Source organism: Monodon monoceros, unplaced genomic scaffold (assembly GCF_005190385.1).
Source record: "Monodon monoceros isolate NGI ecotype Baffin Bay Population unplaced genomic scaffold, NGI_Narwhal_1 Super_Scaffold_13, whole genome shotgun sequence".
In the NCBI taxonomy this organism is placed as follows: Eukaryota; Metazoa; Chordata; class Mammalia; order Artiodactyla; family Monodontidae; genus Monodon; species Monodon monoceros.
The window spans coordinates 83,658,226-83,681,873 of record NW_021703769.1 but is presented as its reverse complement, the minus strand read 5'-3'; the positions used below and the strand labels follow the sequence as shown (position 1 = coordinate 83,681,873).

The following is a 23,648-nucleotide window of genomic DNA, read 5'->3' as shown; positions in this document are numbered from 1 at the left end:
GCAATCTGTTAGTGTGATTTAGAGATTACTTCCCGAATTCTCCCCTCTGTACAGCGCATCGGGATACTATGGTGATGTCACAGTGAGCCTTCCTCCACTGCGACACGAGTGCTCTCCCATTAATTAGGTTACAGAAATGCAGAACCAAACTGCCATTTGGGGAGAGTAAAACGAAACACTCCTTTTTTCCCTACGTCCTGTATTTTGAATGCATTGAACATGGCCACAGCCAAAGCCATCCTTTAAGACCCTCTGACATTTGAAAGTAAGAAATCTGGGGTTTAACTTTATTCTAAAGCCTGTCTCCCCTGTCCACCGATAGTACTCTAAATTTTACAAAGTGTCTTTGTAAATATTAGCTCAATTGTTTGTGACCAAGATCCTTAGCGGTTGGCAGTGGTGGTGGAGGGTGGGTGGGAGGCATGCTGGGCTTGATTTATTTTTTTCCATTGTAACAGGAATTGAAGCAAAGGGAGATCTAATCATTTCGCTTTGTAGAACTGTCTCTGCCCATCTCTCACCCTCTCCGTGAACTTCAAATCTGTGTCCAGCTCCTCAGACCCTCATCATATTTTATTTGGGTGTTAGTCTTTACGGCTAATGAACTTTCCATAGCAGTTCTGAGGGCCCCCTCAGAATGCCAGGAGTTGACCCCTTCTGCGGCTCTGGGGATCGCCCGTTCTGAAATGTGATCTCCAATCTTTAGCACTGATAGGGGAGCAGATTCACACTGCAAAGCTAGCACAGCTGTTTTGTGACTCATGGGAATATCATATTTAGCATGTTTTCCCCAGTGAAATGTATTTATTTAGATGACATATAATACTGTTAAAAAGCCCAGCCTGCTTTGCTCTTATACTCAGCCTTATGGAAGAGAATGGAGGAGTGAAAAGGGTAGAAGGAGCTCATTTGGGAGAGCCAGCTGGCTGGAGGGTCCTCTCGGGCCATTCATGCAATGAGCTCACACTGGAAATCTAAACAACAGTGAACTCGACACTGGGTACTGAACTCCAGGGCACAAGCTAGAGGAAGTAGCTTTGTAGCCAGCTCAACCTAAGCATTTGTGGCTCACAAATATTGCCACCGGGACTGGGAGATTGCTGGTCGCACACAAGCATTCTGGAGAGAAAAACAGTCATCTACCACTTGAGCTGATAGGGCATTTTGAAGAGTGATAGCAGCATTATGGCCTTTTCCTCTCTGTAGGTCATCCTCTGGAAGGTAACAAGGCTGTTAGCACTTGAGCAAGCCAGATGGCCCACTCAGCAGATAGCAGACCCCCATCTTGATCCAGTCCCCCAGTTCAGCTGTTCCCAGCCTCGGTATTACCGCGCTGGAGCTCAGAACGTCCCCCAAGCACAGGGAATGTGGGGGAAATGTGGAAATGAAAATAGCGTGTAAGTGACAGGCAACCTTCCCATGCTGTTTTTAACGTTCCTCTTGGTGATGTCTGCAGCATGGTGACTTTTCCAAAGCGGTCCAAGACCTCCCATTTTATTAACAGTATCACCTTGGACGTGCTCACATTCCATCTCACCTCCTTCCTTCCTGCTCACCTGCACAGAGTCTTGAGATCTTCCTGTTTTCCTGCCATCAATTTCCAGCCCTTGTCCTTTTATCTGCTAACCCGGAGCTTTCTCTGCCGTACACCCTACCCACTTCCTGCAGGCCTTGCAAAAGAATATTAAACACAACTGGGGCTGGCACTGATCTTCCAGGAGTCTTGCCCTTTACACCTCCCTGTGGAGAAAAGCCTCTGTCCCTTTATTATTGGCATTTGTTCCCTACTCTCCATCATTCCCTGACTGTGTCAATATAGCCCCCATCTCAACTGGTCAGCGGCTCAATTATTTCAAAAGGTCTTTAGTGAATAAAATTCCTTGAAGTCTTGAAAGTTTATGTAGGTGTTTTTCGAACCTCTGTAGTAGCAAAATCCTTAATGACCCTACTGTTGTGCCACCACTGGACATCTAGAAGGGTGTGAGTGTATTGATCAAGACCAGAAAAGGCACTCAGTCAACGGGTAGTTGATTATGAATAGTAACAAGGAGCCCAGGGAACGGCGCAACACAGAAAACAGCCCTTTCCTGCCTGGGTCACCTTTCAGTCTTTGCAGAATTGGCCTCAGATATAGGCTATAGGGGAGCCTATCTTTTTCATAGGTCACCCTCCATCTTCCCTTTTCAACCCACTCCCCAGTCCAGAGTCCTGATCTCCAGCTTCTGGCTCCCTGCACAGTCAAAGTCAGGGAATATGTGTTCTATCCCGTAGGGCAAAAGAAAGCATCACAGTTTTCTGTGGGTGTAGTGATGATGGTGGTGATAATGACGTTCATGATGGAGATGGAGGTGATGGTGATGACGGTGGTAGTGGTGGTGGAGATGAAGTTGATGCTGATGTGATGGTGGCATCAGTAGCTAAGAATGCAAGGCACTATGCTTAGCAGTCTGCATTTATTAACTCGTTCAATCCTCAGGGCAGCCGTATGAGCCAAGTATTTTTTATGATCGATCCCATTTTACAGGTGAGGAAATTGAGGCACAGGGTTGTTCAGTAACTTGCTTAAGGTGACAACAGCCAGCAGAGGCAGAGCTAGGATTTAGACCTAGGCAGTCTGCTCCAGAGCTCCTGCTTTCAGCCACTGCACTAAAGGTATAGACGCTTCAGACTTTGGGGTGGTAAATCTAGAAGCAAATGAACTTGTATTAGTATTGTGTCGAGCTATCATTAATTATGTTAAATGACCCCACCAGCAGTGAGGATGCGATGTGAGGAGAGGGGACCGAGAACCCCACTATGCCACACATTTTCTCAGGGAGAACCTTAGGTAGAAAATAAATACAAGCAGAGCTGTTTGGGAGGAACAGGTAAGGAGGCCTGGAGTCTGTTAAAGACCTTCCCAAAGACGCTCCAAAGTGGCTCTGAAGGCTTTGCCCCCAAATACACTAGGCGCTGTAGAACTCAGATGAAAAACCCTTTGGTTCCGGGTGTAGTCAATCTACTGGCCACTGCTTATTACCTACCTGCTACCTGCCAGGTACTTTTGTAAAAATGCAACGTGCCTTGCAGCACAAATTCAATTCAACAGAAGTTGCAGTAAATTGTCTTTGGATGTTAAAGAAATCAATTTAAATCCTCAACGCTGCTTTTGGAGTGAGGTGTGATTATCCTCATGTTATAGGTAAGGAAACTGAGGCTCAGTGCAACCAGCCCAAGTTCACCTGGTCTAAATTGGTGGCAGAGCTGGGGTTGGAGCCAGGACGGCGTGACTCAGAAAACGTACTCTCCCCCGGCTAAGTGGGCTGCTGGCTGTGCATCACCCCATGGAAACGAGAGCCTTCGGCTCTCATTGCGCATGCGCCAACTCGCCCCCTCGGCCTCGGAGGTCCGCAGCACAGACCTCAGGTGTGATTTCTCTGGGCAACACCTGGGTGGCTGCTCTTGCTCCCACACCCCGTTCATTCCCTCCCCTGTGGGTTATTTCCGAGTCCACAGACTTCTCTTCTTTATTCCAGTCGCCACCAGCTTGGTCCAGATGGAGGCTGAGGGCTGACTCCTCTGTGCTGTAATTCCCCGGGCCCTGCCATGGCGCTCTTAACGGCCGGGGTCACATCTGTGAGCTGACATCCTCTCCAGCTCAGCGGACCCACACTCCTGCCAACCAACCACCCCAATTTCATCCATGAGCTCCTGCAGCTCTCTCAGGTGGATGCCATCTGCTTGCAGTAATTTATCTGCCCTTACTTCTCTCCAATCTGGCTTAGAACATCCTGGTATTGACCACGGTTTGATCTAGTACCTGTCTGCTGTAGAAATCATTCTAATAGCCTCTGTAGACCAAGCCTGGAAGTCCATTCAACCTGTTAGCTATTTTCTTTTCATCCTTTCCCCCGTCGAGAACATCTATTAGTCATTCCATCATTTTCGGAAACGAAGCAAGCAACGGGGCCGGTGGTTTGTGTCGCCCTCCTAGCAGGGTGCTGACCTTGTCTGTGATCAGGAAGTTGTGTTGCCTAGTGACCGAGAGTATCAACTACGGAGTCACACTGACCGGCGCTGAAGCCCTGGTCCCATCACTTCCCATCTGGGAGCTACTCCTCCACACTCCATCACAGTGGCTGTGCTGGGGTTGCCAATCACGATACACAATCTCCTTGGCTGCAGTGATTGGTCCAGGGATGGGTCAACCAGAATCCTTCCCTGAAGTTTTCTAAGCAGAGCCTGTTGGGGAGGCCATTTCTACACATATAATCCAGAGCTGCTAAGGTCCTTCTCTCATTTCTCCTGTAGGGGTCTGTTTGAAGTAGGTGACTGTGCTGCTGACAAGCTCAGAGAATGAGAATCAAGAGATGGGGAGGAATTGGGAAACAGGGAGTGAGTAGGAGAGTCTGGCCCCCCTAGAGCTCAGTTTCTGAGGTCTCCAGAGCCAGCAGCGTCACCTGCCTTTCAGTTACATAGGTCAGTGGGTCCTTCTTTCCCTCTTGAGCTGTTATGTGTTGGGGTCCTGCTGATTGCAACCAATGTGTCCAGACTAATCCAGCCCCCAAATGAGTTTACTGAGTCTCTAGAAGTCTTTCCTCTTTAATATTAAAAGGCCACTTTTCATGGGACTGGTATGAGAGTCTATTGCAAACTACACAACAAAATCCTGGAGGCCCAACTGTGCCTGGCTATGCCTCAGTGGATTCTCTACTTCCACCTGGGCAAGCTTTTCTTTCTCTTCTTTTTCTTTCAGTGATCCAAACTACTTACAAAGCACTTTTATACCTTATGCCTCCTTAAAGGCTGTCAGCCACTTTTTGAGATAGAAATCTACTCATTAGGTCAACAAACCAACTACGCCCAGTCGTTGTTCTTGGCCCTGGGAAGACACAGGTGGATAAGACAAAGCTCTCACCTTCATGAACTTCCATTGCAGTGGGAGAGACAAACAACTGAATAAATACACAATATGATTTCAGGTGGCAGTAAGTCCTATGAAGACAAAATAGATCAGGTCAGAGAGTGACTGGGGGCTTGGATGCCATGTTAGACAAGGTGTGCCTAGGTGATTGTAGAAGGCCTTTCTGAAGATTTGACATTAAACCAAAGACACGAATGAACTCAGGGAGCAAGCCACTGGGAAGAGGATTCCAGGGCTGTGTATAGCATGTCCATCGACCCTGAAGCAGGAATGAGATTCCTAATAATCTAAGAAAGCAAGGCCAATGGTGTGAAAGTGGGGGCCAAGTCTGGGCGTTTATTAGCCCATATAGTCCCTTCATGTTATTTAGAAAAAGGCATCCTCTTCTGGGTAGCCTAGCACCAGCCGTCATTGTGTAGGACACAACCTGGACAACTGTACCTGGCAGTCATGAAGAAAGTCTTAAGAGATAAGGTCACAGAGAAACAGGAACCAGATCGTGTAGGATATCTCGATACATTGAATTTTACTCCAAGTCAGCACTACTCAAGAGAAATAAAACATGAGCCACATATGTAATTCAAAAGTTTCCCATAATCACATTAAAAAAACAAAAAAGAAACAGGTGAAATCACTTTAATAACATTTAATCTAACCAATCATACAGAATATTAACCTTTCAACATGCAATCAATATAAAAAAATAATGAGATATTTGAAGTTGTTTTTTCATACTATTTTAAAATATCCAGTATACGTTTTACACCTATACTTGCATGTCTCAACTTAGGTGCTGAATTTTTATCATAAACACTTGATCAGCGTTTAGATTTCATATGTTTACGGTGAGAAAGTAGATGCACATACCCAGGTTGTCCCAAACACGCTGAAAAGGTTTTCTAATAACTGAATTGGGCATCAGTTTTTAAGCTGAAATTAATTAGATTAAATTAAAAACTGACTTTCTCAGTTGCATGAGCCACGCTTCACGTGCTCAACGGCCGCCTGTGGCTAGTGGCTGCCATACTGGACACGGCAGGTCTAAGTGCTCTGGGAACCACTGTAGGCTGGACAACAGGCAGGGACATGAACTTCCTGAGCTTTAAGAAGGATCTTTCTGGAAGCTATGTGAAGAGCAGCCCTGTAAAGGGCCTAGAATGGAAACTGGGAGACCAGCTGTAACCGTCCAGGTGGGGGATGAGGGAGCCTTGCTCGAAGGTGGTAAGGCGGTGGTGAGAGTGGGCAGGTTTGGAATACATTCCGAAGGTTGGGCTCACAGACATCACAGGGAGAGACGGAGAATGACGGCAGGGCAGACTTTCTGGGATATTGATGAAGCTCAGCCTTCAGGAGCCCTCACTTGTGTGGGCTTCTCTCCAAGGCTCGGGTTTTGTGCTGTGTGTGGTATTTGTCAACTTTTTCAAATGTGCTATTTCGTGATGATTTTTTTTTCTCATTCTAAATAAATATTCACCTTTGTTCCTGATTTTATTAATAATCCTTTTTTCTTATTCTAGATTGAATAAGCTTCAAATCCATTAAGACCTGGATCAGCCTCTGCTCTAGGATGTACTAGCCCATTTTGAAGATGAGTAAACTGAGCCTTGAAGAGGTAAAAGTGACTTGACTAAAGCAAATTGGTCAGCTCTGATTGCATGTTTTCCTGTAATGAGGCACTTTTCCTCCAGTAAGTTGACTTAGACAATGCTCTGGATTTATAGAGTTATTCATTTTTTTAATGCTCCCTTCATGTTTTCTGAAAGACCACTTTTGACCGTATGATCTGTATCATCTTTCTGAAAGGAGCAGGTAAGTAGGCAAGCTAATCCTTGGGTGTGCGCTCCCCCCACTTTCCCTCAGACAATGAATTTGTTCTATGATTAGGAAGTGGTCTAACCTGATGGCTAAAATGGGATTTGCAGTCAGATGCCAGGTGTTTGAACCCTGACTCTACTGCTACCTCACTGTGTGACCCTGGGCAAATCACTGTCCCTCTCTGAGCCTCATGATGGTGAAACGTGGATGGTGGCACCTACTGTACAGGGCAGTTATGAGGGTTAAATGAGATGCTCCGTGTAAAACAGTAGCCATTTGCCTTACAGGCAGCGTACTCAGTAGTTAATTCCTCCTATTATTATTACTGTTTTTATTAGTCTATTTTGTGGCACCTTTCCTCCATGGCTTCCTGGTCCAGTCACTGTAATCGAGGCCAGGGTCCTGACCCACCTGTGTCAGAAAAGAGCCAGTCAGCTGGTCATCCCTTATAAAAACTTGATCTTTGCATCACCTTAACCAAGTGGTCAAACTTTGCATCACCAGCGGTGGGACAGCTTGATGTTGTGCGCCCTGATGAGATGCACTGAGACACCTATATCATCTATGTTCTTGTCAGAGTGTTTCACCTGAATGTCATCATGAGGAAACAAGCAGCAAATCCAGAAAGTTCTAAAGGACAACCGGCTTGAACTTTTCCAAACAGTTTATGTCATGAGAAACAAACAAAAAGAGGTGGGGGACTATTCTAAATTGAAAGAGTCTGGAGACACAGAAGAACCACATACCATAGGCTAACCCTGATTGGTCCAGGTTCAGGTGAAACAAAACAAAACAAAACAGCTGCAAGAAAACATTCAGGGAACAAATGGGGAAATGTACTAGGTAACTGAATTGTTAGTTCTTATAGGTGTGAATTGGGATCAGGGCTATTACCAGTAAAACATGGACAGGAATACCTCCTGTACAGGGTGGTGGAGAGGATTAAATGAGATACTCCATGTAAAAAAAATAGGAGAATGTCTTTATTTTTAAGAGATGCATGATGAAGTAGTTGGTGGGGGGCTGGGTGATAGGAATGGTTGCTCAAGGAGAGAGACAGTGATGAGATGGGGAGAGAGAGAGAGAGAGAAGGAGGGAGGGCAAGGGAGAGAGAGTTAACACAGATAAATCTAGCAGAAAGCTACATGTGTGTTCATTGTACTAGTTTTTCAACTTTGCTGTAAAGTTGAATTTTTTTCCAAAACGGTAAAGCCGCTGACCTTCAAAGCCATTGACCTTTACTTTCTGTTCAATAAGATATTTGGCCTACCTATGCAGGGCAATGGAAGGTTTCCATCAATACCAGGTCTAAATTGGCTTCTTTGCTAATACTGTTCATGTTGTTCTCTAATCTTGGTCATCCCCATCCAGGGCATGGCTGTGTGTCGGTGGTGAGTGTCCCAAAGCGTTATCACGCGAGATGGAGTTTCCACTCACTGGGATTCCCTAGCACACCCTTTTCCAGGTGAGTCCGGGGGCCCCGCTGCTATCTGCGTCATCCTTCTCCAAGCAGCTTTTCTACTCCCATCTGCTGGCTCTCTCCTCCTTGTATCATTTTTGGCCTGGAAGCCCATCTCATCAATTGTTTCCCTGCCACCGGGTCTCCGAGATGCCAGCTACATTAAGATCTCCATTTTCTGCCAAGGATCCATATGAGCTGTCTTGTTATTTAGGCTCCTGGCATTGGGATATATAATCTGGCTTTGTTTATCTGGCTGCTCTCTGCCTATATAATGTCTCATTCGATGGGTCAGCTTCTGTCTATTCCATTTATTCTTTTTAAGAAGGCTACAAGGCTTCCCTCCTGGCCTCTATAACAGAAGCCTCATCAATCCTTATCACTTTCTGGCTTCCTCCCATTTTGTTTTAAGTTTGGAAAATCCAGTAAAGGAAATGGTGGACCTTTTAAAACTCCTGTAATAGAACCTGTATTAGTTGAGCTGTGATAGCAGGAGAATCATTTGTATTATAATTAATTGTTTCTCTGTATGTATCCTACTCTAAGCTATAAGTTCCTTGAGGCCAGGGGCTGTGTCTTATTCCCTAACCCCAACCCTCAAATTGTGTCTGGTACATAGTAGGAACTCAACAAATGTCTGTTGAATAAAAGAAACATTCCTATAGCTATAATCATAACTGCTTGTTAATTGGACAGTCATTCAGAAGGAACAAGCCATTTTCCCTTAGACATCAAAAGGCTAACAATTCAGAAAGACCTCTCTGCCTCAATGCCATCGTTAAGCAAAGCGGGTGTTTGCAGGGGATTTTTCTGGGCTCAGGGCCTGGGAAAGAAGAGTGAAGGATTCAATACAACGTATATTTATTGACCTGCTACTGCCCAAGGCCTCTGCTTTCATTCAATAAACCCTATTGGGAGCCAGTGTTCCAGGAACTCGTGAGGACCAATGAAAAAAACGTGAAGAGCCATTGACTGCTCTTAAGGAGCTCCCAGTATCTTAGGGAAGGAGGACCGAAGTACACAAGCGCTAATCAGACAAGACAAAGAGAAATAAGTGCTACGAGAAGAAAGATGAAAACATGACCCAGAGTCCTGCTTCTGAAATGATCTCAAAACTCCCGGGATAAGAGATCGGCGAAACAGTAAGAACAACGATATTGGTGGGGGTTGTAATTACAGAGCATTTTGACAGGATGTAGATTCTCATCTACCATGAAGCATGAAACAATTCCTCGTTTCGTAGAGGAGGAAACCAAGGCTCGCGGAGGGACAGGGACCTGGCCCTGATCTCCCAGCCAGGGAGTGGCCAAGCTTGGACCTCTGCCACTGCTTTTCCTCATTTATCTCTGAGGAATTGGTGTGAGGTGCTGGTTCCCAGTAGACTCACCTCTTTCTCCCAAAGTCTGACTCAGTTGGCCTGGGGTCACTGTGTTTCAAAAGCTCCCAGAGTGATACTAATGAGAACCATTGTGTATTAATCGTATATTTTATTCTGTCTTTTTGATGCTTTGCTATCTTGGGAATTTGCAGACCCTGGAGGGACTGCTCTCCCAAGGTTAACCAATTCCTAGCGATGGTAAACAACTCCCCTGTGAGCGGGCCTTTCATGTGCAAACCAGCCAACCCAGAGCCCAGCCCCCGCCGGCTCCTCCATGGGGCTCCCTCACTCCGGGCCACTGTCCCCCTGCCCTCATCACCCAGGGCAGGTACCAGACAACCAGGGATGGGCCCTGTGCCCCTGAGCCCGCTGGAATGATCCAAACCAGCCGATCCTAAGCCTGCCCACCCTGCCTCACCTGTTTCTTTCCTAGACAATAACAATAAAGGCCTTTGCTACGTTTTCCCCTTCTCCCTCTGCCTCCTGAGCGGCCCTGGTGCTTCCCTGTGCTCCCCCATCCCCCCTTGGCGTTGGCGTGCCCCTTCTTTTGGGAACTGTGAGTATAAAAAACTGTCTCTCCAATAGCAGTTGTCTCTGGATCTGTTAGCCTTGCCATACCTAAATAATAGAAACATCTTCTATATTTTAAGAACGGAGATATAAGGAATGGAACCAATAAGGGCTTTGCAGATCCCCAGGAGTTGGGGATCACCCCATTGAGAGGTCTCTTCTTCCTCTTCCCCCCAGATAGAGTGGCTTCCCTATTATCTAGTTTACAGAGTAACCTTTTCAAACATCATTCAGGTCATGGCTCTCTCTGGGTCGAGACACTGCCACGACTCCCCAGAGCCACAGTTGTTATGGCCCCCTCGCCCTGTGGACCAGTTGACCTCGCCCTGGCACACTCTCTTCCACCAAACTGGCCTCTTTGCTGCTCCTGGAAGCCTCCAGGCAGGCTCCCTCTTTATAGCACTTCCCTCTGCCTGGAACACTTTTCCCCAGATAATCCCCACAGCTAAGCCCTCCCTCCCTGCGGTCTTTGCTGAAATGCCATCTTCAGGGGAGGATACCCTTGAATATACGATGTAATTGATTATGCTTCCTGCTTTGCCTCTCTTCTCCTCCCCTCTCTATACCCTTCTGCGTGTCAGCTCCGCAGACCAGAACTTTGCTGGCTTCTTTGATATATTCCAAGGACTCAGGAAAGCGCCTGGCACAGAGAAGGCACTAAAATGATTATCTGTTGAATGAATACATTTCCACCTAAGATTTTGTTGCACAAACTTCCTTAATTAAAAGAGTTGGCAAATGACTTGCCAAGATCTCTTTGACCATCTTCAGACTGAGAACCCCCTGGATCTGCAGGGCAGGGGTAAAGGGTATTTGTTAAAATGTCAAGGTAGGGGCCGGTCTTCTAGCCAGGACTTTGAGGATGGCCAAGAGAATGTCACTTCTGCTCTGGGCAAGACGGTGTCTCAGTTATAAATAGTAATAATCTTTGAACACCAACCAAAGGAAATGAAAGATCCTGGGCGGAAAATGTCATTATTTTGATGTAGGAAATCGAGCTGGTGACATCTCTGTTAGGGAGTAAATGAGTAGAAGAGGGTACACATGGAAATAATATTTTAGATTTTCAAAGAACCCTTGACAAGGTTCTGCACCAACATTTTTTTTTTTTTTTTTTTTTTTTTTTTTTTTTGCGGTACGCGGGCCTCTCACTGTTGTGGCCTCTCCCGTTGCGGAGCACAGGCTCCGGATGCACAGGCCCAGCAGCCGTGGCTCACGGGCCCAGCCACTCCACGGCATGTGGGATCTTCCCGGACCGGGGCAAGAGCCCGCGTCCCTTGCATCGGCAGGCGGACCCCCAACCACTGTGCCACGAGGGAAGCCCCCAACATCCATTTTTAAACCTTTAGTTAGCGTAGGATGGGGTGGGCAGTGTGGGATGAGAAAGTGACTTAGAGACAGGGAGGAACGAACAGTAATGAAGAGACAGCTCTGGCAGGAACAGTGTCAACTGCTGGGACCCCGGCCAGGAGCCCTGGAAATGGTCCCTTGTGATGTTTTTACAAACGATCTGGAAGAAGACGTGCCCAGTGAAGTCAGCTCTCGGCACGTGACCTTGGACCTTCCTGGGTGGTAGAATGTCAGGCCAATGGAGTTGAACGGTGGGAGGTCTTCAGGGCTGAGTGCGTGGGCAGGGAAGTGGCAAATGAGCTTCAGTGGGGCAAACCCTGGTCATGCAGCCAGGGAAAAGTAACGTGGAGCTGTCAGCCAGGGCCCAGGGAAAGGTCCGGGCGGCACTGTGCACTATTTCTGGAACACATCAGGCAAGACACAAACAGAATACTGGATCTTCCCAGGAGGGGAATCAGGTCGTTGAAGGACTGCTTCATGAAAGCCCTCATTTCCTGCCGTTCTCCCCCCGTGCCCATCCACCTTTGCTAGGAGTTCCTTTTAACTTTCCTTGCCCCTCTTCCATAACTCCATGCTTTGGAATGTTGTGTTGCCCTCCACAGAGAGTATAACACCATCTTGTGAGTTCCTGGTACTCCTGTAATCCTGACGCAGATGCCTTGAGACCTCCCCTGACTATGGGTCCCCCGTCACTGCTCAGAGTTAATCTTGCCTTCTCTGTGTTCATTCCATTCTCTGCTCAGACCCCTGTTGAAAGTGTGTAAAGATGATCTGCCGAACGTTGGCCTCTTGCAAGGTGAGCTCCTTAAAACTGAGAAATGTTTTATATAGTAGGTGATCAGTGACTATTTATGGGGTGCACAAAAGGAGAGCAGACCTATGCTGTGTATCTCAAGACAGACACATGGGGATGGGAGACATCCCAAGTCAGCCACTCTGACCCTCGGGGTGGGGGGGCGCAGTAGGGAGGCAGGTCTCTTCAGCCTGGAAAGATGACAGCAAAAGTGGACACCAGTAACACGTCGAAATCCTTGAAAAGTATAGAGAAGATGAACAGGGCCCTGCTCACCAGATCACAGAATATTGGAAAGGGGAGGCAACCCTTGATGGTTAAGAAAATCTTAAAAAAATGTTTCACATAAAAGAAAGCTGCCTTAAATCTTTCTGGCTAATGAAGCATCCTATTTTTAAAAAATCCACTTTGTTTTGGTAAAATTTGCACACAATTAAATACACCCATTGTGACGGCACGGTTCAGTGAGCTTTGACAACTGTATACAACCACGTAACCTATCTGCTTTCTATTACTGTAGACTAGCTTGCCTGTTCTAGAACCTCATACGTATTTTTAGTGTCTTTCCACCAGCTGTGTGTTTTTGGGATTCATCCCTGCTGTTGCCTGTATCAGTAGCTGCACCTTTTCCATCGCTGTATAGTATTTCGTTGTGGGGCTACGGTACAGTTTGTTTATCCATTTAGGTATTGAGGACATTTGAGTTGCTTCTAGTTTGGGTCTATTTTGCACAAAACTGCTGTAAACATTTGTGTCCCAGTCTTTTTGTGGATAAGACACAGAGTTCATAAGTAAAATAAAAGAGACAGAATCCCACAGTTGGGAGGGAAAGTTGATAGGAATCTTAACTCTTGCTGGATCCAACCCTCTGCCTGCCGCTTTTCCTTCTCTCTCACATTCCTGAAATCCAGCTGCTTGGTCTTCACTTGCTCCACTGACAGGGAGCTCACTACCTCTCAAGGCAGCTTATTCAGTGTGGGGAGAGCTCCAATTGCTAGAAAGTCCTCCCTTAACTGAATTTCGACTCACCATTGGATAGGCCTCCCCCAATGGGTGCTGAAATTAAGTCCAATAACTTGTCCACACAGTCGGATACTTGAAAACAGCCACCAAATCCACGTCAAGTCCTCCCCATTTTAGTCTACATGTCCTTTGTTCTGCCAACATTTTCACTGGAGATTTATGGCTCTAGCTTGCGGCCATCCCTCTGCAGCTGCATCACCAAGAAATGAACACATTGCTGCAGCCGTGGCCAGGCTGACCCAGCTCTGGCCAGCTTGTCCTGCTCTCTGCACACCGCACTGACCCCACATTAGCCCAGGACCACCACCACATGTTGCACACCTCCCCCATAGTGCTCACAGGCACCCAGAGAGCAGCCTGCGGCCACGTGTTGCTCTTAAACCATGTCCCCACCCTGTCCTCTCCAGCGGGGAGCAGATTTATGGAAACGATACACTTGAAACTACAAATAGCTTTGAAAATGATTCGGACAAATTCATGGCTGAGAGACTCATAATGGCTTATTATGGCAAACTGGGATGTTCTGTTGCACATTTCATGCTTTTCCAGCTGACAACAGGATAAATAACTGTGTTGGACTAGATGGTTTCTGAGGCCCCTTCCAGCTCTCAAATTTTGTGATTCTTGGTCCTCCCAGCAAACGTTCTTTGGTGCCACTGTTGGCCCCAGAATGAAGCCGACTGGGCCAGGAAGCTGACTCAGTTGTAATGGTTTTTGAAAGGAAAAGAAGGGAGAGGAAAGAGAAAAGATGCAGAGGTAGGAAAAAGCAGCATTACTAAAAATTCCAAACATCTCCCAGTGTGAGTTGGACAAATGCTGTCCGCCCCTCATGTGGGAGGAGAGAGCTGCAGGTACCATCTCCACATTAAAACACAACTTATTTTCGTTTACTTATTATTTATTATAAAGAGAACTGTATTCAGTCTAGAATTCCTAGAATTTTTAATGAAAAAATCACCTGTAATCCTATAGAGGAATGACCACCATTAGTATTTTGGGGCATTTTCTTCCAATCATTTTTTAGTATTTATCTGTCTTTACAGCCAGCCATCCAAAGTATACCCGTGTTTTCCACATTTAAAAAAAAGAAAGAAAAATGACATAAACAATTTCCCCCACTTATCCTGACCATTTTCCCACGTCATTAAATATTCTTTGAAAATATAGATCTAACAATTTCACAGTATCCCACGAAGTAGATAAGCCATAATGTATAATAATTTCTACTTTCAGACATTTAGGGTGCTTCTGATTTTTTTTGCAAACAATGCCAAGATAAGCATTCTTTGTGCATGAATCTCAGCATTTTCAATTATTTTAAAGATATGTTTACTGGAATGTAATCTTGGGCCAAAGAATATGAACTCTCTCAAGGATTTTCCTATACATGTATCACCAAAGTACTTTCCATAATCTCTAGGCGACCCTGCAGTCATGCGCCTCCTTCATTTAATAACTTCAGAACGATGGAGTTGATCAGCTCTGAGCTTCACTTCCTAACTGAATAGAGCACAGGAGAGTGAAAGGTGAAAACACATAATAAATGTCCATTTGGGGCTGAGATGTCGAGGAGCACAGGTGGGCAATGATGTCCCTGAAGCAAGACTGTGCCCGTAGCCGTGACACCTACTCATTCACTGTATCAGTTTGCTAGGACTGCCATGACAAAACACCAGGTTGGGTGGCTTAGACAACAGAATTTAATCTTCTCACAGTTCTGGAGGCCAGGAGTCCAAGATCATGTTGGCAGGCTCCTTCCGAAGTCTCTCTCCTTGGCTTGCAGACGGCTGCCCACTTGCTACCCCTTCACATGGTCTTCCTTCTGTGTGTGCATGCCAGGTTTCTCTTTGTGTGTCCAAATTTCCACTTCTTATAAGGACACCAGTCAGATTGGAATAGGGCCTGCCCTAATGACCTCATTTTAACTTAATTACCTCTTTAAAAGCCTTATTCTCAAGTATGGTCGCATTCTAAGGTACTGGATGTTACGGCTTCATGTATGAATTTTGGGGGGACACATAATGCCTAGTAGTAGAAGGAATGGTTGATGTGGAGGGCTGTGTATTTCTAACCTGAAGCACAGCTTTCTAAGGCAGGACTTCTGACCCTGCAAAGTACCTGTTTTCCAAGTATCTCCCAGAGTCCTCAGGGATTATCTCTGGCAGACTGTATTGTCCCAAATGGCTACAACAGTATTTCCCACCTTGCCTACTCTTCTGCAATGTGACTCCCCCCCCACCCCCTGCCGCCACCGCCATTAAGAGGGAGCGTCAGAGGGAAGAGATATGGGAACATATGTACATGTATAACTGATTCACTTCGTTATAAAGCAGAAACTAACACACCATTGTAAAGCAATTATACTCCAATAAAGATGTTTAAAAAAAAAAGAGGGAGCGTCTAATTCCCCCTCCTCTTGAATCTGGACCGGGCTTAGTGAATCTCAACCAATAGAGTGCAAGGGAAGTGATGCTGCATGCCTTCCAAGGCTAGGTCATAAGAGGTCATGCAGCTTCCAGACACATGCTCTCAGATGCTCCCTCTTGGAATCCAGCTGCCAGGTTGTGAGGAAGCCCACGTCCTATGGAGGAGCCACATGTATGCAGTCTGGTTAACAGTCCCAACAGAGCACAGCCTGCACGTAATCCCGACTCAGGTACCAGACGTCGAGTGAAGAAGTTCCGGATGATTCCAGTCCCCAGCCATTTCCCGGCTGTACCCTGATTAACTTCCTTACTCTCAGAACCTGTGAGCAAAGTGATTTTTTTATACCACATTTTGGGACAATGACACTGAAGCCAAAAGAGGGAATGTGACATATTCGAAGTTATTCCACTGGTAAATGATGGAACTCGACTAAAATCCAGCCTTCCGTCCAGAGCTCCTTCCGCTATTCACTCTTTAACAAATGTTTATTGTTTACGTGAACCACACACACCTTGGGGCACCAGGGAGAGAAAACAGTGACACTTGCATAGAGCTCCCGAGTGCAGAACAAGGACCAGCAGATGGACATCACAGAAAGGCTGATTACAATTCAGTGCAAGCGAGACTAGTAGCCAGAGCTTTCTCCAAATGGAATGATCCTGTGGGTTGACAGAGAGGCACTGAGTCCCTTGGGCAGACGACTGGACTTAATATGTGTTAAGGTCAGTTCCAACTCTCCCATTCAGCTCTGAGATTCCATCACTTCCATGCCTTTTTCCCAGAGGGATTTAAGAGCTTTCTTTTATTTGACTTAAAACTTCCTCTTTTAAACAAGATGCCCTTTAAGGTCCCCTCTAATCAGTTTTCATGATGCTGTCTGTACAGTATTTGTCCTGCCTGCCCCCAAAGCAGGAGGCAGCATCAGGACATAGGTTCAAATCCCACCTCTGGGATTTGAACCTGGCTGGGTACCCCGGGGCAAATGATTTAAGTTTACTTGGCCTCAGTAAAGTGCAGAAACACATTTCCTATCACACAGGGATTGTTGTGAGGATTAAATATAGTGCTTATGTGAAAACCAGGTGGAAAGATGTCTATTGAATCTGTTGCTAAAGTCTCTCCCTTTCTCCAAAGTAAATATCTCAAAATTCCTACACTCTGTACTCTCAAAGTCGGCCAATTCCCCTCCTCTTTCCATCCCTAAAATAACTAGGTCCCCTGTTGAAGAGAGTGATGAGAGAGAGAGAGAGAGAGAGAGAGAGAGAGAGAGAGAGAGAGAAGATATCAACTGTATCTTCCTTAACTTTCTCCAACTGCTCACCAAGTAGGCTGTGCCCACTGCCCCTGTCCCCAGCCTCCCTTTACGGTGGAGTGGATGGCCCTTCCCTGTATAAGATCAAACCTTCACTTGCCAGGACATTCCCAGGGATCTTCAGGACCCTGAGCTATTGATTACCACTCCTTCCTCCTGGGTCTCCCTTTCTACAGAAAAGAAACTTCCCCCAAGCCCAAATCTTCTTGCCATCTTCTGCCCTCACCTTCGCACTAAACCCTTCGAAAATGTCACCTCCATCCTCCACTCACTCCTCTATCACCTGGGGCTGGCACAGGCTCCCAATGAAACTGCTGTCACAGGTCTGGGAGAACATCCTTGTCACTAAATCCAGGGATCACTTTTCAGTCCTGAGCTTCTGGACACTCAGTCGTCTTTGCCATTGTTGATTCCATGAAGTCACCCGTCTCCCCGTCACTCGGACACCACCAACTTCTCCTGCCTTTCCCGCTACCTCTGTTCCCTCCTTCTCAGTTTTACCCCCCAAATCCACGTGTCTAGTGATCGTATCTGTGTGAAGATGTCCCACAGACATCTCGTATCTAACAGATTCAGAATTGAATCAGGTGTTCCTCCCACCTTCATCCCTGCAATTCTGTTCCTCCGCCTGTGTTCGTCACCGTCTTAAGAAGCAAAAGGCTGTTTTTCTAGCTGCCCAAGCCAGAAAACAGGTGTCATCTTTGTCATCAAGTACGGATCCTACCTTCTAAATAGTTCCTTTATCTGCCTCTTCTCTCCCATCCCAACTGTCACTGTCACTTCCTATTTCAATTGCTGCAACTGTCTCCTTGCAGGTGTCCTGGCTTCCAATCTTGCCCCACTCCAATCCAACCCACCGCCTGAATGATATTTCTAAAAATGTATCTGATTATGTAGTTGCCTGTTACAAACCTTCAGTAGATGTTCGCTGTTCTCATGCTGAAGTTCACACTCTGGGCTTCTGCACGTGGTGCTCCCTCTGCCTGGAACGCCCTTCCTTCTTCTCCTCGCTGTTGACTCAATTCCCACTTCTCCTTCAGGTCTACATTTAGACTTGCCTTCCCCTGGAAAATTTTCCCTGATTCTCCAAGGTGGTGAGATCTTCTTTTCTCAGCTGTTCCCTTAAGTGCTTTCGCTTATCATACAATTACTGTAATTGTTTGTTTCTCTCTTGCCTAGCGCTGGGGCTGACACAAATCAGGAATTTAATAAATACTTGTTGAGAAGTAAAAATGGATGGAATTACTTTCCAGTGGGTCTCCAACTTGAGCGTGCACCAGCATCACCTGGAGAGCTTGTGAAAACACAGCCTGCTGGGCTCACCCCCAGAGATTCTGATTGGAGTTTGATCCTGTAGTCTGGGATGATGCCCCAGAATTTGCATTTCCAACCAGGTGATGATAATGATGCTGGTTTGGGACCACACATTAAGAACTTCTGCTTCATACAATTTAAAGCAGTCTGAAAAGTGAAGGACAATTACTCTTAAAGAAGGCTGGTAGAAGTTTTTGGAGGCTTGGTAAATTTCTGGTACCTCTCTTCTTTGCTGCTTTCTTTTTTTTTTTTTTTTTGCGGTACGCGGGCCTCTCACTGTCGTGGCCTCTCCCGTTGCGGAGCACAGGCTCCGGACGCGCAGGCTCAGCGGCCATGGCTCACGGGCCCAGTTGCTCCGCGGCATGTGGGATCTTCTCGGACGGGGACATGAACCCGTGTCCCCTGCATCGGCAGGCGGACTCTCAACCACTGCACCATCAGGGAAGCCCATTGCTGCTTTCTTAATAGAGGCATTTCCTGGGAGAGTTTAGTCTCTGAACAGATTCTCAGGAAACTGGGTAGGCTCTAAGGTAACCAAAGCACACGCCCTGTAGGGATCAAAGGCAGCACCTGGTGGTTTGTTAATGGGTTGCTAGGCAACGGAACAAAGGTGAGGGTGAGGTAGGATAAGCAGGTGGTGGAGATTTTCCAGTGATACTAAGACATTCAGAGGGTGTCTATCAGAAGACCATGGAAACCAGATGTAAGGAATCCCCTTGATCTTTGCCTTGATTTGCACGCGGATGGGCACGGTATCCCCTTGCAGAGAAGTTCGTGCTGTATGTTACAGCCTCTAATAGGATCGGGGAATATTTTTCTCAGAAGAGCCACTGAGAACCCATGAGGGACATTTCTTAATGAATGATAGGAAAGAAATGACTTGGGCTCATCACCTTCTGCTTTTTAAAAATAAGCTCTTTATTTATTATGAAATATATATTCACATTTGAAAAATTTTAAAGTAGAGAAAATCATATAATTCCATAACCCCTAAAGGAAACTTATTAAAGTTTGGCATTCAGCCTTTCAGAAAAAAATAAAATGAACATAAAAGGGATTATTCTATTTATACTTGTTTTAGAACCTTGTAAGAGAACACTTAACTGAATATTGTGGACATTTCTGTACTGATACTTTCCTTCATGTTTTTAACAGTCACGTGGGATTTTATTGTGTGGGTGCACCGTATTGTACTTAACCTTCCTGGATGGGGATTAGGTCGCTTTCCAGTTTTGCTGTTATTAACAATGCTGCAATGGACAACCTTAGACACACACTTGTGCATTTGTGAGGTGGAATGTCTGGGCCAAAGACAATTCTTAAAGTTTAGCTACAGATTGCAGGGTTCTCTCCAGAAAGGCTGTTTAATTTATATTTCCACCCATAACATGAGTACCCATTTTCACATACCTTCACCAACACTTGCCGTTATCAGTCCTTTAACATTGTTATAAACCCTATTACTCTAATTTTTCACTTCTTTGGGCACTCTTCAAACATTGATTTTCACTTTGTATTTCTCCCAGACTTGCCTGTTCATGTGCTTTGCCCGACTTTATATTACGAATTGTTCATCAATTTTTCATACTGACTTATAAAAGCCATTTGTATAGAGCTTATTGTTTGTTTCCCTTGACTTTTTTTTTTCACGGTGCCTGAGTGTTTTTTAATTTGTATACAGTTGAGGTTATTAATGTTCTAGGAAGATGCATATTTTCCTTTTAAAATAAAAAGTAAAATTATAATTCCATCTTTAAGAAAAGCTTCCCTTTTATTTCATGGCCCATTATGGGCAAAAGAAGAAGGAAGAGAAAGGACAGAGGAAGCAAAGAAGGAATATAGGAAGATAAAGAGAGCCGTATTCATCATGTTTATTGAATTCCCAAGAGACAGGGAGTGATTCTCAAACTTTAATTTACATGTGAACCACTTGGAGATCTTGTTAAACTGTAGATTCTGATGCAGTAGGCCCAGGAAGGGACTGAGATTTTGCATTTCTCACCAGCTCCCAGGTGAGGCTGATGGACCATGGACCACACCTGGAGGAGCTTTTATTTATGAAGACTGGAAAACATTGGCCAGTCTCAGTGAGTAGTCCTAACTCCACTTAAATTATCATTTGTTTTGAAAACCTCTTCTCTAAGCAAGCAGGGGAAACCCTAACTTCTTCTTCTGGAAAATAGTAAACCACTATAGCTCATTTTTGAAAGAAAAATGACTGCTTTCATGGAGTAACATGCCTCCACTTCATGGTCCTTTAAAATACGTATACGGCTAAAGATTTTTAAACATGTATAAAATGTTCACTTCTTGAGACCTTCTCGTTGGGCTGGATAAAATTAAACTGAGAAGTTAATTGGCCCTTTTGGGCAGAAATATTCCAGCTCTGTGCTGGCTACCTCCTCTCCCCAGCATTTAAAAGGGGTTTCTCTGTATTATTTTTTTGAGAAAGAATACCTACAGTCCACACATACTCCCTAAGACAGTAACCTAATGGGTCATGTAAGAGGCAACACCATCTGGTGTGGAAGAAGTCTTAGAATGCACTCAGGAGAGCTGGATTCCTGCTCTGGCTTTATCACAGCTACTTTGCATCTATTAAACTTCCCTGGCTTGGTTCCTTCAACTGTAAAATGAGACACCATTAGAGCCTCACTTACCCAAGATGATACTGGAATAAAAAATTTCCCAGAGGTGTCTCCAGACCTTTCGGAGTAATGGTGATGTCAATGCTTCTCTGACAACCTACAGCATACTGGCTTGGCTTTCCAATTTCCAAGCAAGTTTCCATAAAGGTTTCTCTGAACTGCAAAATCAATCCCAGCAAAAGAGGCTCTGGGCATTTTTTGAGTGTCCTGATATCAAGAAGTTGCCTGAGCCATATTCATGCCTATGCTGTAAGGGTATGTGGGCATGGGTTGCCATTTGCAAGGAAAGTAATGGGCATATATTTCTAGATGAAAGGAAAAGGTTAAATGTGGACTGGACTCAACTGGTGGGCATAGCAAGGGTAGTTTGCTTCATAACAAGGTGGTATGAGGAAAGGGAAACTAGCATTTATTGTGAATTACCTCACTCCTTTGCAACTACCCTGTGAGGTGGGAATTATTCCTAATTTTTTACAGGAACATAGAGCCAGCAATTTGCCCAGATTTCACAACTAGAAAGAGTGGAGCTAAGATGTCAAAACCCTCATCCGCTCCACTGGTGCCTCACCCCCATCTCTGACCAAAGCAGAGGTGCTCAGCAGTGAAGCCACTTCACCCTTTTGTCCTGTTTCCCCCCACTGCAAGTGGGACAGCCCCTTTCACACAGCAGGGGTGGGGTGGGGATGAGTGTGATGCTACCGCACAGGGCTGGCCCACAGGAGGGTTCAACACACGGTAGGCATGGCTCATTTCCCCCTCTAGACTCGCATATAACCCTGCGAGTTAGAAGAGGCCAAGGGCTGCTGCCGGGGAAACTGCAAGACCCCTTCCCCCGCCCCCTCGTCCACGTGTCCTTAGGACACCACTGGCCCACAGGGCTCTGCTGTGCTGTTGGAGTTGGTGCGATACGGTCCTAGAAAATACGCTGGCTTTGGGTTGCCTGTCACTTCCCACCCTCCTGGCATGGTGTGGGAAGCAGGCAGAGGGCAGGCCCTGGGGTCAGATCCAGTTCAGAATCCACCTCCTCCAACCGGCTGCTGTCCTCGGTCCTCAGTTTCCCCATCTTTCCTTTATAGGGTCATTGTTCAGACTTAGCAGAGGTTGGGTAGCGCACAGTAGGTGCTCTGGAAGCGGGAGCTAGCTCCCACTCAGGAACCTCGGGCCACAGTGACCCGCCGTCCACTCTTCCGCCTGGGGCAATAAACGGAGTAACAGCAAACCGGCACCCAGTGCTTCCTGGGGAGCCAGCGCTGAGCGAGGCGCACGCCCTGACCCGCTGCCATCACCACTTAGTGATCTCACTCAATTATCACACGCCCCAGGGTCAGACTGTGTGTCACCTTCCAGGCCCTCCTCCCACAAAAATGCTGGCCTCCCAGCCTCCAGAGCGCTTAGTTCACTCCATAAACTCCGCTAATGCTTACCACATGCTGCTGAGCTCCAGCGACCGCGCCCACTGCCCTTCGCGGAGGCCCCAGGCCCTGCGCCAGGAGACTTCCCACCGGGAGATCCACCTCCTAGAAGACCCTCCCCCTAGGGGACCCTTCTCCTAGGAGACCCTTCCCCTAGGGGACCCTTCCCCTAGGGGACACCCCCCAGGAGACCCTCCCCCTAGGGGACGCTTCCCCTAGTGGACCCATCCCCTAGGGGACCGGCCCACCCCACGGTATGAAGCGGCCGGCGCTGTGCTCCCCGCAGGCCACCCATGACCTTGGACGCCCCTACAAAGCCTGCGTCCACTCAACAGGCTGCGTATCTGCACCCACAGGTGCCTTTTGTTGTTGGGAATTGAAAACCCGATCAGGCGTGTTTCTCGTTTGCAATCCCCGCAACTTGGCGCATAACCACGCGAACACGGAGCCTGCCGGTGGGAGGGGCGGCCCCCGCGGGCGGCGGGGAGGGCGGGCCAGGGCGCCGGGAGGGGCGCGCCCAGTTGTCCCCGCCCGCAGCCTGCAGTCCGCCGGGCCCTCGGCCGCACGTGCGAGCCCACCTGCGCGCCGGCACTGCTGGGCGGGGCGAGGCCGGAGCCGCCCCAGCGGGAGCCGCTAGGGGCTCGCGTGCCGAGCCGGCGCCGGCCTGCAGTGCCCGCCGCACGTCCCTAGGGGGCGCAGCCGGCGCGGGAAGCCGCCCGAGTCGAGGCCGGGGCCCGGCGCGAAATTCCAGGCGGGCGGGCGCGGCGAGTTTGAAAACAGTCGAGGGCGTGGGGGCGGGACGTGGGGGGCCCGCTAGCCCCCTCCCCTCGGCCAATCAGCGGCGGCGGCGGGCGCGGGCGGGCGGCGCGGGCGGCTGGGCTGTGAATGGGGCGCGGCGGCGGCGGGCGAGCGGCGGCGCGCGGGCGGGAGGGTGCACTTTCTCCTCCGCGCGCGGCGGGGGCGGCGGCGTCGCCTCAGCGCCCGCCCGAACCTTCTTGAGACGCGGCGCGGCCAGGGCGCTCCGGCCGTGGGGGTGGCGTGACAGGTTGTCATCTCCCCGCTGACAACTTCTCCCCAGCCGCTCCCCTCAGCGCCCGGCGCCCCTCGTATTTGGTCGCCCGGCCGGGAGGCCACCGCCCGCCGTCCCACTCACGGGGCCCGAGGCCGGGGCCGGGGGCGGCGGCTCCTCGGCATGGCCGGGGGCGTGCGGCTGGCGGCCGGCGGCGGCGCGGCGGGCTCGGGGC

At 47.6% G+C, this 23,648-nt stretch overlaps 1 protein-coding gene across 1 annotated transcript in view; it reads left to right on the top strand.

The window, feature by feature from the left end:
- The first annotated feature begins 23,596 nt into the window (after positions 1-23,596).
- Positions 23,597-23,648, top strand: part of SDK1 (sidekick cell adhesion molecule 1) — a 653,415-nt gene continuing 653,363 nt past the window's right edge. Inside the window, exon 1 of the mRNA XM_029220872.1 lies at positions 23,597-23,639. Coding sequence (XP_029076705.1) covers positions 23,597-23,639 — 43 coding nt within the window. The remainder of the gene's footprint in view (positions 23,640-23,648) is intronic.